Source organism: Bombus impatiens, unplaced genomic scaffold (assembly GCF_000188095.3).
Source record: "Bombus impatiens unplaced genomic scaffold, BIMP_2.2 scf_0233, whole genome shotgun sequence".
NCBI lineage: Eukaryota > Metazoa > Arthropoda > Insecta > Hymenoptera > Apidae > Bombus > Bombus impatiens.
Window position 1 is genome coordinate 1,323,157 of NT_176652.1, and position 18,809 is coordinate 1,341,965.

The 18,809-nt window shown below is 40.5% G+C and overlaps 2 protein-coding genes across 2 annotated transcripts in view; one reads left to right on the forward strand and one right to left on the reverse strand.

Moving 5' to 3' along the window:
• The window catches only part of LOC100745046, a 166,291-nt gene that overhangs the window by 74,569 nt on the left and 72,913 nt on the right, over nucleotides 1-18,809 (reverse strand). Inside the window, exon 3 of the mRNA XM_012384101.3 lies at nucleotides 3-69. Within this exon, the coding sequence (XP_012239524.1) occupies nucleotides 3-69 (67 nt within the window). The remainder of the gene's footprint in view (nucleotides 1-2; nucleotides 70-18,809) is intronic.
• Nucleotides 4,582-8,959, forward strand: LOC112212610. Its single transcript, XM_024366723.2, has 5 exons — nucleotides 4,582-4,972; nucleotides 5,682-6,728; nucleotides 7,136-7,303; nucleotides 7,372-7,704; nucleotides 8,550-8,959. Exons 1-5 carry the CDS (start codon nucleotides 4,746-4,748, stop codon nucleotides 8,869-8,871), a joined length of 2,097 nt encoding a protein of 698 aa, XP_024222491.1. The 5' UTR covers nucleotides 4,582-4,745; the 3' UTR covers nucleotides 8,872-8,959.

Below are 18,809 nucleotides of genomic sequence, written 5' to 3' on the forward strand. Positions count from 1 at the left end.
GCGACCCCTGAAGACGCCTCTGAAGATATCTGGCCAAGATCGCCTGTACCGCGTCTGTCTCCGCGCCGCCTGCAAGACAGAAATCATGTTGCTCTCGTAATCAGGCCAATTACCTTGCGTTTGTGTGTGAGTTTTTGTTTCTTTTTTTATTTCGTTTTGTTTTTTTTTAAATTCATTTATTTCATTTTTATTCCGCTTCGTTCTCTTTCGATACATTTTTATATTGTACGCCGACGTTCTCAGCCACCAGAGAGATATACACCGAAGGCAATTGTCGCAAACGCTTCTCCTACATTCTCTGACTTGTGTCCGTTATCTCAGCATCTAAGATACGGATCTGTTAGGTTATTTTGTCGACGAGTCCACTGACAAAACTCATCGTCCCTTCCTTTTCTTCCTTTTCCGTTTGTCCTTTTTTCCTTTCTTACAGCGTCACGCCACAGTTACGCTCCTACTTCGTCGAACTTAATTTTAAAGACACTTCAAGGTGCATTCGATACATTCCAACGAAGTATTTTTCGTTTGAACTAAAACTCGATATATCCGTCGTAACGTGGAACGAAACTTTATGTACACCGTGTACGAAGTTCCTGTATGTAGTTTCGTGAAACTGTACGTACTTTTGTATTATCCTTTCATGCTTCATGCATTCCTATCCATCCGTTATCGTTGCACAGTGGCATTCTAAAAAAGTGCAATTTTACCGAATGACAAGTGACGACTTATGAAAGCAATAATATACGTTATATCATCTTTTGTTCCAATATCTACGTGTTCCTTCTTTATTTCTCTCTCTCTTTCTCTCTCTCTCTTTCTCTTTCCCGCTCTCCCACCTATTCCGATACGTCTCATCTCTTTTTCTCTCTTGCTGATCTTCTGCCTTAATTCCAAATACGTCGTGAAACGCCGTGCATCTAAAGTTTCTCGTACATTCGTATGCATGAAACTTTTCGTACGACTCGCTAAGAGCTCCTAAGAGGGCCACGGAACCGGAGTAATACACTGCTCCGCGTCTCCGTCTTCCTTTCTTCTATTCCGGGTTTTTGACCAGCTGTGGGAAACATTCTGTGAAAATGTCGTCACTTAGGGAACGTTTTCCCCCGTTCGTCGCTACGCTGATCTATTTCACTTCCTTTCGCGGTGTCTTTAATATATTTCTCCTTATCCTTTGGTATAATCCGCGTGAAAATTGTTCGTTATTGTCGTGCGACGTTTGAGGATGTACAGTGGTAACGCAGGATGATCGTAACTAGTTCTATCGCGTTAGATTTCCTTTAGTAAAATTGTAATGGAGCAAGTATCGTGGTTTATCAGTTTTCCGTTTTCTTATTTCTGAATTTGTACGGTTGCAAATATCGAATTTATTGACGTCGAAGCAGTATCAACTCGATGTTCGTCGTTGCGTGATCATCTTTCTGCTGCAGTATCGCTGTCGTTCAGCTTGAAACAGTAATGCACTTTCTTGCGAATGGAAACGAATAGAAGCTTACAGAAGTCTCGATATTCGCGTAAGAAGCTTGCGCAGGTAGCAACCACTTCGATGGTAAGGGAAGAGAATGTTGTTTGGTAGAAAATAAAGCTCTTTAAAAATATCCGTAGTTGTCTATGCTAGCGTTTTAAGGCATCGAGAAACGATGTCTGACTTAATATCTTGACAGATCCATTTGTCATTTTTAATGCAGTATTTTTGACGTTGACCTAATGGCACCATTGTAAAGCTAACTGTACTCGATGTAGCTTCGTTATGATAATTACACGATTTCTATTTATAGAATCTGAATAATTTATCAGATCTATCGAAGGAAAGTATAATTTCTATCGTAGGAGGTACTTCAAACCGTGTATTCAAAACACATGTCAATCATGAACAATTACGAAGATACTCGTAACTTACATAAGCACACTTTATTTAATCCCTTCGCTTACACAGCATCCCAAAATCTCCGCGTTCAAATACGAAATTATGATACAACTTTCACCAAATTCCCCGTATCGTCGAAATCCGGTAGTTTATGATTCGACCTCGATTCCAATTGCAATCGTATATTCGATTTTTTCGGTCAACGGAGTAACTTCATTTTCATAGGAGAGAAGATTATTTCGAATTATTTCGTAAGTATACGTGTTAACATTAAGTAGGGACTTTCGAATAGAAGTGTCGTAATTTTTCTTAGTTTCAATTCTTGTCTGCTGATCACTCTTCTAAGAGATCGCCTCCAAATTTTTCATTAGTCCGTGTTTTCATAATCGGCTATTACGTTATTCGGCGTAATTCGATTACGTAATATTCCTGGATTCTTTTTACGACAGCGTATACTATAACTAGACCGTACGTTGTTATACATTTACGAGGTATTTAGAAATATAAAAATTTGTCAAACGTACGTCTAAAGTCAGTGAAATATCCCATATAGAATATTCCTTGTAACATTTAATACCTGGAACAAATATCAGCTTGGATTCCATCTCTCTAATTCTCTTCGCAAAAATAGAAATCTGCATCGGTATCCGCGTTTCAATCGTAATCTTTGATACGCCAAACAAATCTGTGTTGGAATTACATTCGCAAAGCTAAATTGTACGGACATGCGTAAATTCGCGTAAACATTCGCAGTCTACTAATTGCAGCCGTCATGAACGTAGATCTTGCGAAGCCTAATAGCAGTGAGATCGACCGGCAACGGAGCATAAAATCGTTCGACACTTTATTTATAGAGGATCACGAGGATGAACGTGACACGAAGCGGTAACTTACGACACGTTCCAGAGAGAGATTGGTCGAAACGTAGCCGACTAACCGAGAATCAGGATCACGTGATTAAAGCATCGATGTTATGCCGAGTGTGTAACTGCGTTTGCTCGTAAAGGTAAATGATATGCAACGGAGCCACTCGACCTGGCAGGACACTCCATTAGAGAGTCCTCGTAACGTGGGCATGCGTTTGACGTTCAACGGCGTCCTCGAATCGTCAACGTCACGTATACGTGCGATGCGTACGAATTAAAGGGTGCACCGGATACTCGATACACCACTCGTGGATAGGAAGTGGTGAAAAACCAATGCTCGATACCGCTGGGCACCGTTTCATTCAGATAATACTCGTCGACGAGAAAGAAACGAGGACGTTTGATCGATGAACGTGATACGATGCGATCCCGATTCGCCTTTAATCCCTTGATAGATACATTATCTTTATTTGCAGACGAAATATCGCGATTGAAACGGTTATTACGGACAGAGTTCGTTCAACTTTCTCACATTTTCATGTTGAGTGGTTTAAAGAAACGTTCGATTTTTTAATGATATAATTTTGCATGGATTTCGTCGAGTTTATCAATGGAAATAACGTCGTTACAGGTATTTGGTTTTTCATACGATCCTGATCGATTTCGATAATATTTGGAAATTATAGGCGATTCGTGGCAATTTAGGGAACTTTGTGAATTTGATATCTATAAATTATAGGGAACTTAGGTCAAGTAATAATTAATTAAGAACACACGATACTCGATATCGTCGTTGGTATCTAACGTGTTGATCTAGAAACCTAAAGTTTTATGCAACTAGTAAATTATTAATGACGAACTATTGGATAATGGATCGATAGAATAGGTACACTTTTTCTTACTATTACGATCAGGTTCAATGAAATTCAGGAAACTCGTGTTAAATTGCGGAGAACTTAAACCGACGATAAAAATATCGGTAGAAATTCCAATGATTTTCAAGGAGCTGAATCAATAGTTTATTCAATTCTACTTTGTTGTTCAATGTATTAACGTAACGTAAAACATAATATTTACCATACGACATCTGCTATCTAGAAATTATTAAATACCAGAAGCTATTCATTTTCGAAAAGGAAATTCAAAAGATACGAAACTTTACGAGTCCGCGTTCTTTGTGTCGAGTTCCGGTAACACAACGCCGTTCTCATTACGTTTCGTGGCCTCGAACTTCGTGACATTGAGTCTTTAAACATGTAGTTGACAGTTGTCGGTAATGGATCGGGTTTGTCACGACCCGATCGTATCTGCCGTAAAATCACCGTGACACGACATATTAAATTCCACGATGCCATACATATTAACATCGAGCACATTTGCAATTCTAGAGGCTGGGTCGTTTAATATCTCAGGCGAAATATCGTTTGCATAAAATTGTATCTTCCAATTTATTGAACGTGTTCGAAATTCGTCTTCCTTGATGCACCGCGACCGGTTTAATTCCCACGCATTTGAATATTCGCGTTCATATTCGTCGGCGAAAAATATTTGCACCGAAAATGCATTTAGAACGGTTCCGGGAAATTAATTCCAAACTACGCCACGGTCCAGCCATGTTTCAAATTACAAATGCTATACTTACTCCACTTTTACATTGTTCCCGACTGTGCCGCTCTCCCGGAAGTCACGCGCGCACGATGAAAGGGATGAAAAAAAAAAAAAAAAATACCAAACGATCAAAAAGTTGGAAACGAACAAACTTCGCGTAGGTATATCTAAACCGGAACATTGCGGGATAAAGCAAAAAACAATCGCAAATCGCTCGGTCGCCGCCGCAAAATTCGCATCTTTCGGTAACCTAAATCTCTCGTGGAAAGAAAATTACTTGAATTTCATTAGGAAAGAAATTAACGTAACAAAAAGAAAAAAATTGCAAGGATGCGCGAGTGAGGACGTGCCAGGATAACATGCAGAAATTCTCGTTTTCGTGATCGTGTTACCTGCATAATTCTGCTACTATGCGAATGTCAAGTATCCTGGGATACGAGAGCTCGATATTACCACTAATCTGCATCTGTTCGCTCGTTGTCCTCGCGTGGAACGTTTTGCTCGTGGTGTCGAGCGTCCGGAGGTTGTTATCGATCTACGAGGTGAACAAGTCGAGAAGAAGGTGGAAGAAATCGACGTCGGATCATCTGGTACCGAGAAGCGTCTCGTGGCGCGGAGGAAATCAATTATTGACCAGGTCTCCCGCCGAGAACCAGCGTAATTACGTCGATTTTGTCGCGCAAGCCCGTTCGTACGCGTGGCTACCTCGTAATTGAATTTAATTGATTGTATCGCGCCGATTGCACTCCCGACCCCCCCCTTTTCCGATGAATTTTCGTACGCGGAATCCGTTACTTCCGCGACCATAGTAAAAAGTAATTAAATCGCGGCCCGTCAAATCGAATAATCACGAAAAGGTTGATCGATTCGATTCAATTTCCAAGTTGACACTGACTTTCGTTCTACGTGCGACGAATATTGCGTACGGTCGATGAGTAATCGCTTTGTCGGCCAATCCGATAGGCGTTGCTGACTTCCAGATTGTTGCGTACTTGTCTTCTCACTCGGTGGTTTTTCATCATACGAGGAAATACTCGCGTATTTCTATCGACGTATAGAGACTTGTTAGTATTCATAAGGATGGATTAGACGATCGTTGAATGATGTAAGAGAATTGTTGAATTTGTTATCGATTAATTTAAATAGCTAATTCCGATAAGAACCATATGTTCGAATATATCTATTTTGTCATTAATTTAACAGCTCGTTAATCTCTTAAATAAATTCGATGATTTTTATACTGTATCATACGTACAAACGAATACTCTTGTTGTCTCCTCTTATTATTTTGAAAGATAGTTAACTTCGATAAGAATCGACTAATTTCCTCGAAGATCTGCTTTCAGCGTGCATAGGCGTCCGGAGTTCGAACCTTGCACGGTCAAACGTCTACTCAGGGAGATCTTTCAAGATATTCGTGCATCTTTTAGGAAGAATTTGAAAAGTCATTTGGAAAAGCGAAAGAAGCGTCGTTATGATTCAATCTCGATAAAAATCACCGGGCAGAATATTAGAAACGACATGGACGTTTATTTAGATAAAACCTCGAACGACGACGTCACTCTGGAAACGAATTTCGACGCAGCAGCCGATAAATTAAAAAACGTGGAACCGTCGACGAGCGAGGGAAAGAATTCACAGTACGAAGCAACGTTCCAAGAAAGCCGCGCAACATCCTCGTCGAAATTTATAGATTGGTCCGAGGGCAAACTCGCCGATTACGCTATGATGAAAAACGTTGCCATGGTTCCAGGAGTGGAAAGATATGCAGAGGACGCGTTTGCTCGCGAAAACGAGAATACGTGCCCGAACAACAACGAGGTTCGTTCGTCGTATAAATTCGAGGCGCATTTAGAAATTGGAAGGGACGGCGGACATTCGCAGCAACGTTTGGCAAATTTCGAGATGAGAAATGAAAAACCTTCGGAGGCGACGGTGAGTCGTTTCCTGGCGGAGAAGTTTCTCGTTTCGATCTTGCAAGAGGACGTCGTGTTCGCGAAAAATTCGCAACAACTTCCGAACGAAAAGGTAGTTGATTTCGAGATGGATGCATCGGAAGAAACTGCTCGTGCATCGAAAGGATCCGTGGAGGTGGAACAAAAGGAAAATGAAAATCCTGCAAAGGTAGCTGATACGTTCGAGGAATTTTCGTTCTGCGAGGCAGCGGATAAGCTTGACGATGCGCGTACGCGGAAGGACGATTATTTCGACGAACAGTTTGGAATAGACCCAAAAAGCGAGGCAAATTGTACGGAAGAAAAATCTGCGTTTCATTGGAGCAAGAGTGCGATATCTCGAAGCAAAGATGGAGAGGAAGACGTTGGATCGTCTCCAAAGAAGAATTCGACGACGAACGACAGAAGAACGGAATCTACGATTTTCTTTAGCCGATCGTAAGTCAATTAGAACGAGAATACTCGATGTGTTTTTACGATCGTACGATACTCGTCGTAGATACTCGCGACTGAAATTTCAATCGAAACGACACGATTGAAATTTTAACTACTAACTAAGTTCCATCCTTTTCACGGTTTCAACCGAAATTGTCGCGAACGCGATGTCATCGCTCTGTCCTCGTATATTATTTAACGCTTTCTAATCCGTCGGATTGATTTGGATCGGCTAGTAACTCAGTAATCCCGTGTTTTCTCGAAAGGGAAAAGCAAATTGCAGAAATGTCATCGACCCGTGGCATTAAATTTCTAAACACACTACGCTTTCGTTCGTTCCTTATACCGTATAATTACACACATCATAAAACGATGCACACGTGAAAGTTGTTGGAAAAAATACTCGACAGACGCGCCACCAGTTCCGGCAAAGAGGAGGAGGAATTGAACGTTATCGTTCGACGTATGATCGTCATGGAATTGAAGAGGCATCGAAAGAGAGAACAGGCGATGTTGAAGAAGTCTCATTCCGATACGGAGAACGTGCTCGCAAGAAAAAGGTGCAACAACGAAAACAGGTATGTTCGATGTTTGTTTCTTTCGTTTCTTCGAATCGTTGCTCGGTAGACACGCGCAATTGTTTCAGAACAGGTCTGTTCGGCGTCAAAGGCCAAACGTTTTTCCGAGATTTGCTGGAGCTGGAGGAAAGCCTGCGGAATAGTATCGACAACGCGTCAGACAGCCAATCCGCCATAGTCGACGAAAGGATCGCGAAACGCCAAGATCGCGCGGAACAAGATGGAAATCGTTCAAAGAACGACGTACAGAACGACGTGACGTTGCTGGATCGTGTACGCGACTCGATAAATTCGATGGCAACCAGCACCTGCAAGATCCACTCGAATATTCAGCTGGAAAGAAAAGTCAATGTACCTTGCCTGAAGGACGCCGTGGCGGAACGATCGATCGGGCCTCGAAAGTACGTTGTTCGACGAATTATTTAACGGCCCGTTGGAATTTGCCAACCAGCGTCACGCCCAGGGAGCCTTAAATTACGCCCGGAAACGTATTCAGGCGCGAGTTTGATGTCGCGCACGGAACATAGGGAAAACATCGTCGATTCGCAACGCTGCTTTCATTATTCAGAGGCTTCTGACACGCCTGCAGACAGTCGACGCTCTGACAAAATTTCTATGCTTTATGCCGGCTCTTTCGCGTTAACGCGATTCTCTTTGTCCTTTAAAAATTTCATTCCGGCCAAATCGCAGATTTCCTATTCGGGCAACCGCACGTAAGGCAACGATTATTCGATTCGCGTATTCTTCGAAATGGAAAATCGAGTTTAAATTAGACGATTTTAGGCTAAATTAGACGGTTACAACTGGTTGCGAATGTTTCGGAAAAATTGTGTATCTAGTGGATCTGTAATTTTCTAACGTTGGAACTCGAATAAGCGTCGCTTTGGTTTGTAATTAGACTGCGAATGTTTATACATTTCTGGGAGATTTAAATTTCAACAGATCGTCGAGAGTAAAGAGTGTTTCCAGCGAATATTTGTACATACTTTTTTCCCTTCGAGAGATCTTTATCAGCTTCTACGTTTCATTTTCATTGTACGTATAACATTTTTCTGATCGTATGAAAATCCTACCAAACGACAAAGAATTTATCTTGAATTTAAATGCTATAACAAATGCAATGGTATTGAAATACTTTTCGCGGGCACTATATGTGTATAAACATCCACAGCTTGATTATAATTCTCAACGTATTGTTTAACGCTTTGCTCAAACCTTTTCTAAGAACACCGTTTATATTGTCTAGAATGTTGACGACCGATCAGCAGAACCAGGTGAGCAAATCAACGCAGACAGAATACGTCTACGTAATACGAGCAGTGAGAAGTTGTCCCGTTCGAAGGAGACGACTTCCACTGCACTTGCAGCTACATCGGCTGGTATCGAGTCGCGATGCAGTTTGTTCTAAAACGGCTTACGCGAGTTTGGATTTGTCGACATACATCTTTCGAAAAGCTTCGGATAATCTCATTTACGAAAAGGGTAAAGCTAGTCGCAGTCCTAGCTACATTCCTAGGCCAGAAAGACATCGATGGAAATATGTGACGCCACGCAAAGTCATCGAATGAAATAATAATAACGAAATCGAAATTAATTAAAGTACGCTGACAATATATAACACCATGTAACATTTAATTTTTGCAAAATATTATATCGTATTTGTGCTTCTTTTTCTCCGCAATATTCCTAGTTCATTCGCATTGTTGATAACTTTTTAGTCCATCCGATTGATCTTATTTTAATAATGCTAAACAAATTTAATAACATGGATCACCGATGACTACCACGACACTCAACGCGTTAACATTTTACCGATACCGCTAGCGATTCAACAGCATACGCACGTCCCACTGGCATCTCAGGCGCAGATTCTCCCTGGCGCCGGCTCTGTTTCGGTTCAGACTCTCCAATACGATTCTTTTTGTTCATTGCGAACGGTATGTTTTTCAAATTGGTATCAAACTCTGGAAGCTTACAAAGCAACGCAGCTGACGTAACTGAGCAAGGTACCTTAGTACTAAATAACAAATTACTGCTCGAATAATGAGAAAGATCGTCGGCGATAAAAAGCCGATTAATAGACTATCGATCGGTAAAGTGTTAAATAGTACAATCTCCTATCTATACGCTAGTGTTGGATGTTAAAATTATACTTATCGTCAACTGTACATCGTAAGAGAGATATCGCGTTGAAATATTCGTCGGTGAAACAAAATGACCAATGTCCAGAATACCCTTAACGAACATGATACGAACGACATTCGAACTTTCATTTAATCCGAAGCTTTCCAAGCTTGGCGACAGCAAGGGTCACCTGCGTTCTGGCCGGAAATCAAACGAGCCGCAGCGAACACTTCCTGTTCTGCACGGATCTAAATTTACAGGCTCTCGACACGGTCACAGCCTGAAGTCCGTGGCACTCTAATTAGAAACTGGGCGTCGTTGTCGTTTGGCCACGCGTCGACGGGAGTCGCGACCTTTTAATTACCAACTCCATTTACTCGTGAAAGTCCAATCGATCTCACCTTCCAATACGAACCATCTCTGCGCTCTATTCGTTCGTTTTTCTTTCCTCGCAACGTACAAACATGTCAGAAACTTTTACGTCAGGATACAAAGTGCTGCTCGGCCAAGTCATTGAATCACTTACATGTGTATTTGTTTTCCAAGTTGCGAAGTAAGCGCCGTTGTATTTAATATAGTCCCTTGTGCCAGAAGTATTTTTTCAAGGCAACGCGATCATAGAACCGAGGAGTCTCGTCGTACCTAAACTCTTTAGTCCTGAAATTCTAAACGATCGTACTCTCTTACGCAGTTTGAAGGCTCGTACAGAGCTCGTACAGAGCTCGTTTGTGCAACGAGTCAAGATACCAGCCATTATAATATACAGCTTATTATAATAACAATAATAGTAATATACAGTTTATAATAAACAGCTATAAACAAACATTCGCGTGCTGAAAGCACACGTGAGAGGCAGCAGACCTAACCATTGGCCGATCACCAAACGCTAGTCGTTTGTTCATATCCGGGACGAATTTCTCAGTCTCCAAAATTCGTAGTAAGTACGTAGTAAGTACGATATTTAAGAACTACGACAACGTCCCTGTCTTATTCAAATACCGTCACGTGCATATGTTTATAGCTGGACTCGTTGAACGGACTATAGTAATTTAGTCGAATGACGCGTAGCCACTTAGCACTGAGCGATTTGCCTGGTACATAGAAAGCGTTGGTTACACGTATAGCGTTAAGTAACATATAATGTTGAGTTAAAAATTTAATTTGCTAGTAGCAAATGGCAAATTACTAAATTACACACCGGCTCGCTAAATCAATGGATACATCAGTACGAGCTTTAAGTATCGACCATAAATCTTCCTGAAGTTAAATAACGGTAGACTAACGGAACTAAAACTAAAATACACCGTTGCTAGGAAACAAGAGGCACACATAGCGTGCACGTAGAAACGGGGAACGGTTCTTTCAGAAACGACAAGCTTTTTGGGATAAACTCCGAAGACATCGAGCGAACGACAGTCGATCGAAGTTTGGTTGACGAGCTTCCGACTGTTTTCACCGCAAAAATGTGAGACGACCCGCGCAAGATTCATACCGTGCGAGCAAATACGGCCAGGCTGCACGGCAAACTTACGGTACACGCAGCCTGTCGTACGTGACGAGCGGCTTGAGTAATTGTAAACAGAAGACGCTAAAGGCAGCAAGAAAGTTGCGCGACACTTGCCTCGGGCACCTCTCAGCTATTAGTTTGTATAGTCAACTGATAAACGTCTTGGAAGAAATTGATCCAAGAACAAACTCATCGGTATCTCGTAGAGAAATCGTATTCGATTCGGTAAATTGTGAATAACTGACGGATGTCGCTCTTGTGGTTGTACGATAGAGAGTTTGTCGTCGTTTCGGACAACTAGAAAGTTATTGACGAATTAATTTTACGTAGCTCTTTGGCGGATGAACGTTACCTGGAAGCTGACTATCTACGATGATTAGATTTTTAAGAAAGAAGAGTTAGGAAAGCAGTCTTGTTGAAACGAATGACGATGGCAGTTTTGATTCGTGTATATGTGCACGCGTGAGGTTGCCTTGAGTAGTTAATTTTACTTGGACAAAGTATATCGTTGGTATTTTATATCTTCGACTGCGCTATGACGATGATCTTTCGTTAAAAGGTCAAATTTCTGGCAAAAGTTGTAATAAAATGAAGAATATATTTCTAAAATGGAATGTTGAAACGATTAATGTTGAAGCAACGGACGAATCTTTAATCGAACAATCGCTAGAAGATACGGTGTAATGTTGCACAATGTGTTGGTAATTCTGTTATTTAAGGTTTTGTTAAATTTACTTAATAACGGAAAAATGCACTGCACCGTAGTTTGCAGCAAAATATTATGTAATTAAGACCCTAATTCGTTTCTACACGGTCCAGACTCGTTAGCGTTTTCGACACGTAAGAAGTCGGGAAACAGCTCGCCGAATTTTTGCAGTCACGCTCGAGCTGTTGTGCAACTTCTTTTCGTTGAACGGAAGATAAACGAATGAAACGGATGACATCGCGAAACAAGCAAACACTATCTCTTTTTCGCGGAATAATTGCTCAGCAAGAAATTGGACGCGTCTCGTTTGACGCTGCTTTCGTACGAAACTTTTTATTTCACCGATAATGGCTTGGAATTCCCGTTGCGTCTACACGCTCGTTATTACGCGTTTGAAGATCGGTGTCGAGTGTTTAACAACGCCAGTTCAGAGAAATGTGATATGAAGATATTATAAGTGGAACGACGACGAGTCACTGACCACTCGAGTATTTATCAACTTTCTCCTAATTGCGAACTTCATTTTTCCAGGTATCGTCGCGTATAACGGAACTTCTAATCGACAAATTTCGAAAGTCCACGGCGTTTCTTTTCTCCGAACGAAAAATTGACGAAATAAGTCGAATCGAATGAAACAAGTATAAGTTACGAAAATAGATTTCTTCTCGTATCGCTTTTTCTGCTTATGTTGAGTCACGTTTTAAGTTATTCGAAATAACAAGGAAATATATATAATGCAATGTAATGTGTAAATAATAAAATCGATAATCGTGTCGTCAATTGCGACGTTATTCGCGACGGAAGCGGTTATACCAAATATCGATTAAATCTGATATATAAACAAGAAATTCTTTTCTGTTCTTATTCTTTCGTCAGGCATACTTAGGACGATGGAATCAAGCATATTTCGTACCCACGCGCTCTTCACTTAAATCAATTTAATCCTACGGTTCAATTAGTTTCTTTGTAAATCCTACTTCATAGTCGCCGTTCGATGTTATCGACACTTCAAGGCCCATTTCCATAAATTACCAGTCTGAATTATGGTGGCGACCGAAAAAGGTCGCCTCATCGAACTCCGATCTCGGAGATGTAACGTTAGCCTGTAACGCAACGATCGTTCCATTAATGTCCCGATGTTAGAAACCAGTCTCGTCTAGCCATATTCAAGGTATGCGAGTACAGTGTCTGAAAAGAGTACTCGCGCAGAAATGTACACGGTGTAAGTTTACGTCTAGTCCTGTGCTACAAACATATTATATTTAATCTAATTAATTTAACGTAACAGCTGCCTCTTATCGATAAGCTTTATTACGCGTCTATTTTAGGAAGCAGATTTCGTATGCATCGTCTATACGATGCAGATACTATCGCCGTAGTATAATTAAGTTTAATTAATATCTACGATAGCTATAGTTAACTTGATCATTCAAAATTTCAATAGTTTAATAACCAGACATTTGTGAAAATGTTTGGTGAGGTATGGATTTATCGTGAAATTAAGAGGAGGTGGAATATAGAGATTGTACGCAGGGGAGTTTCAAGGCAAGCATCGGCTCTTTTCTGCTTGAACCCTGAAATCAACAGAAATAAAGGTGGGTACTCGTTTCTCTTCGCTATCTTTTTTCCCTCCGTTCCTTGTTTTCCTTGATTTTCCTTCCTTTCCATTCTCTCTCATTTCTTTCTCAATTCCTCTTTACCTTGTCTTACTTTTCCTCCCTTTCTTTCTTCCTTCTTCTGCTTCCGCACATTTTTCTCCCTTACATTTTGCTTCCGATAAAACAAGATGAATCGTAGATAGAGCGCAAGATTTAAAAATTTTGCACAGCTTCGCAACCTAGTCTTATGCATACGAACGAAGAAACAGACTCGTCGTTCTTCCCTGCTTTAATAAAATTGCAAAGCGTGAATTTCGAATCTGCGCAAAATTTCTCTCGCGCTCTGAGTAATGTCAAGGGATTAAACGGGAAATTCGCTAAAACAGACACGTTTCGAGGTGTTAGTATTTCAGCAGAACGCAATCAGTTGTAATTACAAACGTAAATTCATATACATATTATCGTCCGCGACGATCGATAGTGTTTCCAATGCCCATCATTGAGTCGATACACAATGCATCGTACTATGTCCATGATCGGGCTATTTTCACCGCCGCGCACAGATGCAGCTGCAGTTCGAAATGCGAATTATTTGATAATAGACAAACAACGAAATCTACCATCTGCAGAATCAACCTGTCGTTTTAGCGACCCTCCCCGTCGTTTGCGTGGAAGTCTGTTTCAATATGTTGTGATGACGTGTCAGCGCATATTTGAGACGATCTGACGAATGTTACTGGACGATGGGTCGGATGTCAAAAGCAACGCGTCCGTTCATCGTGGATTTTGCGTTTGTGCCTGACGGCGCTTGCACAGCCGTTTCGGATCATCTGGCACCGTACGATATATTTTAGTCGCAAGACTCGAAACTTATATTTGACTTATTCGTTTCGGGAAAAATAATTCATGCGTTTAAATTATAGAGCTAAAAACGTGTGATCTATTTTTCTTTGGCGTTCGATGGTTAATTTGGAAAATTTCAACAGGATAAATTTCTCATGATTTTTAGGAACAGAACAGGATACTCTTTTAAGGTATCGAGTTAATTAATAATTAAATGGATCTTTTAGAGACGCGATTATGTCTTCGATAATTTATTTATTGAAGGAATCGAGATTTTCGTAGTGAAATTCGTGCAATTAACGTCAAAATACCTGGATACTTAGTCGCTTTAACGTGGTACAATATAATCTAATAAAACAATGTGCATATTAATCATCGCCTGGAAAGATTGTAATTAATATCACGATAATTTCGATCGCGATAATAACGCGATTGACATATTTTAATAGGCGATGAAGAAACTTCTTAATGAACGTGAGAACACTGAAGATTAAGTTACTCGGAAAATTGTTGTTTGATACTGTTAAACAGCTGGAAAATTACGCGCCTGAGTAACTAAAGTAAACGACGCTGTCACGAAACGCTTAATAACTGTAACTGCGTGTTTCGCTGTACTGCTTCTACCATTTAACGAGTTCCTCCATTAATAGCACGATATATACATATGCGTGTCACGTTTCGCACAGTGTCGCGATGCTGCTTTTTCCACCTGTGAAGTTAAAAAAGGTATCAGATCGAAACGTATCTTCTCGTTAATTCTTCTCCTCTAGGAAATAGTATTTTGTCGTCAACTGTTTTAATTAGCTCGTTCGTTACGCAATTCCACCGAGTCTTTCATGCGCGAACATCTTTTCGACCGTAGGGAAATTTTTCCTGATTATTTATAATCGAAAAGCATTTTCGTATGTTTATGTATAAAAGACACAATGCACAGCAGGCCAACTTTACAGAAAAGAGATACATCTGTCTTTTGATTAATTGATAACTTCGTCGCCTATATATGCAACGTCGAGCACGAAAGAGTCATTATACGTTATCTGAATAAAAAATAGCTCGATCTGTTCGTTATGAAAATTTTTTAGCGTAAAAACCAATGAATATTCTACGTGCCAAGAGCCGACAGTTTAGAGCCATCACATAGTATTAAGTTGTCAGAAAAGTTTCTTTCGTTTTATAAGGAAATAATAGACGCACGATGTTTTTCGTTTTATATTAGTTTATTGAATTATGCACGAACGTGATAATAGAAATATAACGAAATGGATCATACCTAATTCGATAAAATAATATAAAACAGAAATTGTTGTTCGTCTATTATCACCTCATGAAACGAAAGAAACTTTTCGGATAACATAGTACATAGAATTCAACGATTTAAACAAAAACCTACGACGTTGCTGTCGTAGAAACCTTTAATTCCAAACTTTTAATATACAGATATATTTTATTTTATTTTATGAGGCCAATACACGTAATCGCGAACGCTTCTCGTTAATTTGGCTGGTCAGACCAGCGAGAAAGTCCAAAATGTAGGAGATGAAAAGGGCAAGAGAAGGATAAAGAGGTAAAGGGGGACTCGTTCAAACGCAAATTATCGCCGGCTCCATTTCCATTTTACGAACAATGCACAATGAACCGCGCCGGAAATAAGAATGAGCTTTCGCCCATTCATGCGTATGTACCGCCCTTCCCTGTCTTCTCCATCTTTCCCTTGCTCCCTTGCTTCTTTTTCTTCTTCTTCTTTTTTTCTCTCGTTCTGCCTCACGATCAGAAGCACTTACTGGTCTACGAGGAGAATCGGGTTTCCTTGATGACAGAGAATTGTCTTGCACTTTGCGCGCACTCTTCGCCTTCAGGATGCTCCTGAGATTCTCCAGAAGCCCATTTACGAATGCATTCGAAGAATAACTCCCCTCCTACGACTCTTTTCTTGGAGAGTATTGCGTTCGCATTGTACGGTAATACCGGCCAGCAGTTTGTATTCTTGTACCTAATATCTGCGTCTTTTGTAGGGGAGTAATGCAGCGCAGGGATATCCTGTAGTTATTTCTATTCTTTATTACGTTCAAACAAGGAAATTTATTAAGTTTGTTGTAAGAAAGTAGACGTTGTAACACCGCAACGTTAATTGTTACGATAAAAAACAGAGCGATAAGATATATTTTCGCGATTAAGGTTGTATTTTCGACCAATCGCGAGGAAGCACGTCAACGGGAGTCGTAAATCCCCGTTGCGATTATAATAATCGACACCACGAGTTGATCGATCCCCTGATTTCCGTTAAGATAATAGGGGTGGTTGAGAGGGTATAACACTGTGATTCACAGGGTTATAAAATTGATATTTTTCCCACTTAAGTTACACCGTTGCTTATGATATATATCGTCGACAATGATTTAGCGTATAGAGACGCGATGCAATGGCACACTATAGAGTTTTGTTGTAGTAGACTAACCCCTTACTGACATGTTGACTTTCCTAGCGTTGTATAATAAGTAAAGTTCAGTGACGATGCTGTGTCGAAGGAAAGCCAGCGATGGGTGTGTCTAGCGCACGGAACCATCGGATTTGTTCATGACATTTCTGGTCAGGAAAGTGAGGGCAGTATACATTGCTTCTGATTGGATAAACGAGGGTTGGTGGACTAGGAAGGATCTTAGCCGCCCTTGATAGGAAGTTGCTAGTGGGAAGCATCGTACGTGAGAAAAACTAACTTTCCCGTGTCAAGCCGTAGTAGAGGAGAATCTTTAGAAAATGATTTAGAAACAAAGATATTTGTTCGGTCTGAAGGACCTCAGCTAGCAATGATGGGTCCTTAAGACTATTGAGGGTACGCAGTAAGGATGAGCGGACATCTGGTTCCCGTCTGGCCCGCGGTGTGTGGCTTGGTTTAGGTAGAGTGTCATCCGACGTAACAAAGGTAATCAATTAATTGCTAGTCGATTCGTTTGTCACGTGGTCGTGACTCGTGAATAATATCGACGTTATGCTTCCTAACGCGACACGGTCCGATTCTCTTCGTGATTACCAAGATCATCTGTTTATTGATAAATGTCGCGACTAATTACTAGCAGGTACGGTTAATTATTAACGATATGAATGATAGCGAATAGCGAAAACAGGAACTTTTCAGACAACTTGATACCTGATATTTTCAAACAGATGTAAGTCTGTTTAAATTTTCTCAGATATACGGGTGAAACTGTATTCTTTTAGCAAGTGCAAAGGGAAGAAAAGTTATGTTTTCATAGGTGTACAGTAGAATGAACTCTTAATTTTTCTCAATGGAATTTGTTTCGTACATAACATATGTATCCTCGGGTACTAAATTAAGTATATAAATTTCTATTACGATTCCTTCTGCGGTAAAACATTCTATTTAATATATCGAAAATAATGCTCGAATCTAAGTGATTTATAGTTTCGACGCTACGGATATTTATTACGGCTGTGGACACAGAAAGAGCGCGTTCTTTAATTCCCACACACACACATTATCTATTAAGGTATTTTTTATTATCACAAATTCGTTGCACGAAAGGAAATAATTAATTACCACGTCGCGCATCAAAAGATTCGAGACGACAGCGAAAAATTTTCGCCCGTCGACCAGCCATGAGCGATATCTTCCCAAGTCGTAAGTTCTCTTGGCAGTCGCCCGATCTGAAATTGCGCGGCTGTCTCTCCCATTCTTCGCAGAAAAGAAGATCCATCGAGGAAACACAAGCCAGACGATGGCTCCCACGATTTCTACGCACTGTTAGATCAAGTCGAGAATCGTTTCATCGAGATATAATCGCGGTTAATACGTATTCTGCCAAAAATTGCGTTTCCCGTGTGTGCTCGTTCGTGTATTATTCCATCGGTTCATCGTCGAACATTTTTGGCAATTTTCCGATCTTCCTTTCTTCGCAGAACCCTGTCCCTTGCTTTTCCCTCGCGAACGAAAAGGGTGCAGGGGATAAAAAAGAAAAGAGAACTGGTAGAGAATTTCTTCTCGTCTTCGTCCCTGCACCCACCGTTTTTGTCCTCGATCCATCCGCTTTCACTCTTTTGCAAACGTCCTTCGCTTCTTCCGTTCTTCGTTTCTTTCTGATTCCATTTTCTTCCCGAATTTCGTATACAGAGTCACAAAACACGCAGAGAATATGTTTCTATGGTCACCCGAGGCTTATTTTTCAAGTGGAACAATTTTATATCACGTTGGAAGTGTACTAGCATCGATAAAGACTTCGTGTTTTTCATTGCAACGCGAAGGAACGAAACTATATAGATATTACGTTGAGTGATAACAGTTTCTTCAAGCATATCTTAGAAGGATACAAGTATTGATACTTTTATATAAAATCCATTTAATCAGGTGAATCTCGTTCGTCTGATTTTTCCGTAGATGTATATCTTTCGTTAAGGAAACACTTCAATGCGTGTATTTCTGCTTTCTGTAAATAATATTCGCAGCACTACTCGAAATACATGTACAGTCGAAATGCTACTGTCTTATTTTGTTCGGTTCGCGGATCTCAGAGCGAGAAACACAAAGTACGAATGATATACGCAGAGAGATTCGTCAGCTGACTCATCGACATCGGTATATTTCGTAAAGTATTTCGAGCGTAAAATGAAATTGTTCGTAAGTTGCGATACGAGCCTCGGACGATATTTTTGCGCAGAAACCTCTTTCAGTGTTTCGATACCTACGACTAACCCCATAAAAATATCCTCTACATA